Raw genomic sequence first — 7,374 nt, forward strand, 5'->3', positions numbered from 1 at the left:
ATGCCGACTTCCCTTGGTAAGGAAGTGTGCACCGTCAAAGCCTCTGCATGCTCAGTTTGCCAATTCTTGCTTAATGGAAGCCTGAGTCAACCAACCATGGCCACCCAGAACACACACAGACCCAATACACCAGACTCACACCTCCCATGAACTGAAAGTCAGCCCTATGTCCACAGACAGATGCCTATCCCTCCAGGGGGTACCAGATGCACTGTTCTAGACCCACCCCTTAAGCCCAGACCACGAATGTTAGAAAATAGGAACTGGATAGGCAAAATAATAGATATCCACTACGTAGGACTTTAATCTTACTCCTCAGTCATTACCCTGGCTTGCTGGTGCCATCTCAAATTCACATGTATCATGGTGACGGTCGTCTTGTGTCTAAGCTTGTGCGTGTCTGATTCCTCTAGCTGTGAAAACTACATTTCTAGTGTGTGCTGGGCAGGCAGTGCAGACTGTGGGGCTGACTGCACAGCTGGAGGCTTCAGGGGCAGGAGGATGCCTTGAAGAGGCTGTGCCTGTGCTCCTGCAGGGGCCGCCCCGAGCACCCAGGTCTCAGGACCTTTGTGAACATGTGGATGCTGCACAGAGGCCTGGAGAGGGCCCCAGGGGACTGGGGACTGGTGAGAGAACTGGAGGGCACAGCAGGGGCCAGGGTGGTGTGTCCAGATCAGACAGCACACTGAACTCAGGCCCTGGAGCAGATCAGCGAGGCCGCTGCAGAGGGCGGCCTTATCAGTGTGACACCTGTGACCGGAGCTTCAAATGCCACTCAGATGTGGTGAAGCACCAAAGCATCCATTCTGGGGGCAAGCCCTACGAGTGCAGCGACTGCGGGAAGGCCTTCATCCACAGCTCCCACGTGGTGCGGCACCAGAGGACTCACCACGGGGACAAGCCCTACGTGTGCCAGGAGTGCGGGAAGGCCTTCAGCCAGAGCTTCAACCTCCTCAGACACCAGAGGGTCCACACGGGCGAGAAGCCCTACGAGTGCCCCGAGTGCGGCAAGTCCTTCAGCCAGAGGTCGGACGCCGCCAAGCACCGGAGGATCCACACTGGAGAGAGGCTGTACGAGTGCAGCGACTGCGGCAGGGCCTTCGTGCACAGCTCCAACGTGGTGCGCCACCAGCGCACTCACCACGGGGCCAGCCCGTACGCGTGCCAGGACTGCGGCCAGGCCTTCAGCCAGAGCTCCAACCTCCTCCAGCACCAGCGGGTCCACACGGGCGAGCGGCCCTACGCGTGCCAGGACTGCGGCCGCGCCTTCAGCCGCGCCTCCTTCCTCAGCGAGCACCGCCGCATCCACACGGGCGAGAAGCCCCACGAGTGCGGCCAGTGCGGCCGCGCCTTCCGGGCGCTGTCCGGCTTCTTCCGGCACCAGAGGGTGCACACGGGCGAGCGGCCGTTCCGCTGCTCCGAGTGCGGCAGGGCCTTCCGCCTCAGCTCCCATCTGATCCAGCACCGGAGGGTGCACGAGGCCGAGTGAGCGCAGCGGGGTGCGCAGGGGCAGCACCCTGGGGCCTCCACACCGCAGGCCTGTTCTCACTCTGTGCAGCCAGGGAAACAATAAAGGTTTCTGCCTCTGAAAGCCTCCCTCTGTCTGCACCCGGGGGGAAAGGAGGGTAGGAAAGGCCCGTGTCGCTGATGGGCACTGCAGACTTTCCCAAGGTAGAGACTTGAGGGACCCTGGGACTGTGCCAGCTTTGCTCTGTGGTCAGCAGGCCTCACCTGTGCCCTCATAACTTCCCTTAATCTCATTCTTCAATGTGAATGCAAAAAAGATATCAGGAGACTGCTTCTAATAGACAACCAAGAAACAGAATTTTTTAGAACGCAAAAGAAAATAGGGGTAGTGTGGGAAATAAGAAAAGGTGAACAAGATTATAAGTCATAACCTTAAGAGAAACTGCAAGGGAAGCCAGCTGTGGGTGAGGTCCACAGTTGCTTGAGCCCAGGAGTTTAAAAAGAAACTGTAGCATTAAATAACAGAATATTACTTTTAAAGGAAAATTCAAAAAAGTAAAAGGAAAGATAGATAATAATAAAGTTAAGATGAACAGACTCATATTTGTAATATGAATACTTTTTCACACTGCTCACTGCCTGTAGAAAGATTGGAATCCAAAGACCTCTTTTCATTTTGAACCATCTCAGTCCCTTTTCACTAAGACTGACACAAGTCCCTTAAAAATATCGTTGGTTGCCTATGTAGAGAATCCCAGTCGACTTTATTAGACAAAAATGCACTGTAAGTTTTGAGTAAATAGGGGCTGGGGATGTGGCTCAAGCAGTAGCACGCTCGCCTGGCATGCGTGCGGCCCGGGTTCGATCCTCAGCACCACATACAAACAAAGATGTGTCCGCCAATAACTAAAAAATAAATATTAAAAAATTCTTTCTCTCTTAAAAAAAAATGGAGTCACATCAGTTTCTCACTATCTTCTTCTGCTGCAGTCTCTGCTTTCATCCTCTGCTCTCTGCTCTCTTAAAAAAAAAGTTTTGAGTAAATATTTTCTCAGTTTTGTATGGTGTGTTAGAATGCTGTGGGACAGCATTTTTCAAGTTTTTAGAATCCCTCTTGTCTAGCTCGGGGAGTTTGTACTAGAAAGTCTCTAAAACATTTCCAAGGCCTTAAAAAAGAGTGTCACGGCACAACCTTGCTTCTTTGCCCTCGAGCTTCTTTTTAAGAATCTTGCTGACCAGGGACCAGATGTGAAATGGTGTTACTTCTGAAACAGTGCCAACTCCAGTTCTGTCACATGCTCTGGTTGCAGGCTGGACAGTTTCTTCTCTGGCTTCTTCACCCTTGAAGCCTGTGCAGGTGGAGACACTTTTAACACTCTCCTTATGCCCATCAGTCTCCTGGCTTTCGAGTTGCCGAAAGCACTGTTTTCCAACACCTCTTTTTTGAGGGGAGTGGGGGACACTGGGGATTGAACTCTGGCACTGGACCACTGAGCCACATCCCCAGCCCTATTTTGTATTTTATTTAAAGACAGAGTCTCACTGAGTGGCTTAGTGCCTTGCTGTTGCTGAGGCTGGCTTTGAACTCATGATCCTCCTGCCTCGGCCTCCTGAGCCACTGGGATCACAAGTATAATTATTACTGCCCCTGGCCTCCCCCACCTCTTGCTGCTGCCTAATGGGTTTCCCCAGGCGCTCTCTGCTAGCAGAGTCCTGATTTCCTGGACTCTGTCCGATGCCTGGGCTCAAGGTCAATGCTGTAGGAGACTTGGGTGCTGGTTTTTTTTGCACCTGTCTTGGCTGTAAGGGATCCACAGACTGAGTGTCTAATGCAACAGACATTTATTTCTCACAGTTCTAGGAGCTGGAAGTCCAGGGTCAAGATGCCAACAGATTTTGTTCCTGGAGATAGGTGCTTCCAGCTTGTAGAGGCCCTCCCTGTGGCATGCTTGTGGAGGGAAGCCCTGGAGTCCTTACTCTTCTCAGAGAGCCCCAGCCCCACCCGTGCCCACCACCGTTCAATCTCATGAACATCCAAAGGCCCTAGGACTATGTGCTATCACATTGGGGATTAGGACTTCAACATAGGGATCTGGGGGGCCACAACAGCACCCCCTTTTTTGGAACCTGTTTTATGTTAACATTTTCTGAGTAACAATCCACCCCCAAATCTAGTGGCTCGTGGTGATGGCAGCGTTGGCGGCCCATGCCTGAGGCTGCGGGGGCGAATGCAGTCACTGCAGCTATGAGGTAGACCCAAAGGTGAGCGTGGGCTCTGATCTCAGGAACAGCCTCCGAGGTGAGGTCCCTCGGGAGGAGCCCACCTCTGCCCTGGAGCTCTCCACTCACCCGCAGCCTTACCCACTGTCCTGGGCTGGGCCCGAGCCAGGCAACCTGGAGAACAGAGCAGACTGGAAATCCCAGGTTTCATCTCCAAGTGTGAAGTCAGTCTCATCTGTACAGGAGGCCAGGGCTGCTGACCCTTCTGTGAGATCAGCCTGAGACGCCTGTCAGGCCGACTCACTGCTGGCTCCTTTCCCAGGCCCTGGTCCCACCTCCACCACCTGGGACCACCTGTCCTGCAGCTGCGCTGTGGATCCAAGCACAGGAAGGCCCCTGCTGGAGCAGGTCAGGCAGCCCGGGCTCCTAGAGTGGTTCCCCTGATGGGAGCCCAGCTTCGCCTCGGTGACCCTGAGGAGCTAGACTGCTGAAGCCCCACTGTTGGGGCCTGGCCTGGAGTGCCACCAAGAGTCCCCTTGGGCTGACCAGGGGCCCTTCACACAGGGAACTGGAGCCCCCCTTGTTGGGATCGTAGTTTAGGCTGTGGGCAAGGGAGCCCCAGGTGAACCCCACTGAGGGAGCCAACAGCTGCAGATAGTCGGGGAGCAGAGCACTGAACACACAGGGCCGGCACCCCAAAGCCGGCCCCTGAGGGTAGGGTAGACCTGGGCGAGAATGGCATTGGGAAACGGAGGCAGGGCAGCATGAGTTGGCATCTGTGTGGTAGAGGGTCTGCGTGGCATGCATGGCGCTCAGCCAAGGGAGATGGGAACTGAAAAGTGGCCACTGGGCAAGGGACCAGGGGTCTGTGGCCTCTATGGAGCCAGGAGTGTGAAGATGAGGCCCTGCTGAGGGAGGACAGGCAGGCCCTGAGGGGCACTGAGGCTCCTCACCAGCCCACCAGAGGCTCGGATGCACTCTCTGCTATCCAGTAGGCGCGCCGGGCTGAAGCTGGAGCTGGGACGACATGCTGGGGTGTGACGTCCGGGCCTTTGTTCCAGGTCACCACACGACCAACGCTCTTCGCACACAGCGCCTCGCGTACGTAGTGACCGCCGTGTGACTTCAGTAGTGAAAACCACAGACAGCTGAGTCAGCCGTCCAGGGCCCAGGCGGGCTGCTCGCTCTGCTCCCTGGAGACCTTCTCTCCACTGAGCCTCTCGCACCTGAGGGGAAACAGCATCGGCCTGACGTCTGCCCACCTCCAAGGCCAAGGTAGAGTAAGGCAGCGGCCTTGGTGTAGCTGGGAGGCCAGAGACCCTGGGCATAGCCCAGACCTGCTGTCCCTGGGACCCCCCCAGGGGCACACCCCAACCCCAGCGCATCAAGACTGCACCTGCTGTCGCCAGGTATCACCAAGCAGGACCTTCAGGGAACCCTGTCCTTACCACCTCTCTCCCACTGGGCAGGCTGAGCATCAGGACCTCATGTCCCAGGGCACTGCCAGCCCTCACCCCAAGCCACCCCAAGGTTCAGGAAGGAGGAGGAAAGACACAGGACCTGGCATCAGGGACATGTGGTAGGGCAGGTTCCCATCATAGGAAGGACCTGTGCCCACCAGGGAAGACAGGAGGGAGCCCCGATGGGACCAATATGGGCCTCCTGGAACTCCAGGCACCTGTGGGCACTGACCTCAGGGCCCCACGACCGGCCTGCTGACTCGGGGGCCAGGCAGCTGAGTGTGGCTGTGAGGGCTCAAGTTGTTCCCCGTGTTGGTGGCCTGGCTGCTCACCTGGGCCAGCTGCTCCAGCAGATGCTGCTGCTTCTCAGGGAAACTGGCAGAAGGACAGGCCTCGGTGCCGGGCTGGGCCAGCAGCAGAGGAGACCTCACCTGCGGCTGCCAGCTTTCCCACGCACACCTGCCGTCCTCCCAGTCACAGGCCAGGTGCGAGGGGAGCGGTCGAGTCAGGTCAAAGACCAGACCCCAGCTCCACACCAGACCTGAGCAGCTGCTGCCCGAGCCGCCAGGAGCCTGCAGGGGAGGAAGGGCAGCCCAGGCTGCTGTAGGAAGGGGGAGGTGAGGGAGCCCGAGGGCCAAGGGAGGAGAGGAGGCAGACACCGGCCACAACTTCTGAGAAGGCGCTCAGCCCTACTCCTGCCTCTTTGAAGAAAAGCAGGTTGGAAAAATAGAGAAGTTCCTTTCACCTTGACCACCCTGCAACCTGCCAGCAGCTGTGACGAGCCAGGCACCAGCCCACCCTCGGCACCCTGCCACAAACACCTACACGCGTGTGGCCAGGCGGGCCGTCCTGAGCTGGCCAGCGCAGGCACTGTGGCCAGCCTGAGCTACACCACAGCACTGATGGACTGCCACTCAAGCCTCGCACACAGTGCGAGGTGGACGGTGGCCACACCCGGGCAGGGCACTTCTGGGAGAGTCACAAGGGTACTGAGTTCAGGGCTGTGACGGCCACACTTCTCACCAGGGCTGTGGTCTAACTGTGACGTCTGCTCCGCAGACACCATGGTCAAGGATCTCTCTGGACGCTTGTCACCCAGAGGAAACACAGAGGGCAAGGGGATGCCATGGACAGCTGGACACCCTCAAACCAGGCAGCGATGATTGTGGGAAGCTGGAACCCCAGGCCCTGCGTCCTCAGAGGCCACGCGCTCTGGCCGTGGTCCACCGCTGCCCTGGCTGGAGCCAGCAGGTGGGGCTCCAACCCTGCCTCCCGCTGCAGGTCCACCTGGGGGTGCGCAGTTTTAGCCTTGGACGGGAGGCTGTGTGGCTGCCAGACACAGCAGTGGGAACCCAGCGGGGCAGGTGGGCAGGCACGTGGGGATCCGGGGTCTCACCTGCCCGTCGCTGGGGCCAGCTTCCTGACTCCATTTCTCAGCAAAAATGCTTTTGTCCCTCTTGTGTCCAGCAGGAGGGTCAGAGGAAGGCTGGTTCTGGGTGAGAAAGGGGGAGACCTGGGAAGGGCAGCTGGCATCACTGAACGTGGACACGGATTTCATAACAAGGAAGGAAAAGGGCCCCACGGTGCTCTGGGTCCCGCGTCACACCTGCCAGGCCCCGGAGGTTCTGCGCCGCGCCTGCTGCCTCTGGTTCTGCCCAGCACCTTCTCTTCCCTGCCTTTGCTCTGTGTCCTCTGAGTGATGAGTCTCAGCCATAGGACACTGTGCACTGAGCCCTGGGACCTAGTGAACCAGGGATCTTGGGGTGGTCTCAGGGACCCCAACAGAACTAGCAATGAATGACCCAAAAAGGAAATGGAAGAGACAGTTGTATCTACAACTGCACAAGAAAATAAGACACTTCAGGATAAAGTGACCTTAAAAAAAGGGCAAAACTAAAAAAAAAAAAAAAAAAAAAAAAAGAGAGAGAACTTTGCTAGAAGAAATCAAAGAAGTCTTAGGTCACAAAGGACCTTGTATGCAGGCCACCCTGCAGGACGGCTCACTCCTCAGCTGCCCAGCAGACCCAATCTTGGCCCTCTGCAGAAACTGATCAGCAGATCCCAAAATTCATGTGGAGTTTCAAGGAACCCCAAAGAGCCAAAACAATCCATGAAGAGAAACACAAGTCAGAGGACTCCCTGCTGACCTCCTGACCTCCCCACTCCCATGCTCTGACCTCCTGACCTCCACACGGGGCAATCAGGACCTCGGGTGCTGGTTCAGAAC

The 7,374-nt window shown here is 56.9% G+C and overlaps 1 protein-coding gene across 1 annotated transcript; it reads left to right on the plus strand.

Annotated features, from left to right (window-relative positions):
• Window positions 1-2,356, plus strand: Znf696 (zinc finger protein 696). Its single transcript, XM_077105569.1, has 2 exons — window positions 1-16; window positions 390-2,356. The coding sequence occupies exons 1-2, from the start codon at window positions 1-3 to the stop codon at window positions 1,487-1,489; spliced, it is 1,116 nt and encodes a 371-aa protein (XP_076961684.1). The 3' UTR covers window positions 1,490-2,356.
• Window positions 2,357-7,374: the final 5,018 nt, after the last annotated feature.

Source organism: Callospermophilus lateralis, chromosome 16 (assembly GCF_048772815.1).
Source record: "Callospermophilus lateralis isolate mCalLat2 chromosome 16, mCalLat2.hap1, whole genome shotgun sequence".
Classification (NCBI taxonomy): domain Eukaryota; kingdom Metazoa; phylum Chordata; class Mammalia; order Rodentia; family Sciuridae; genus Callospermophilus; species Callospermophilus lateralis.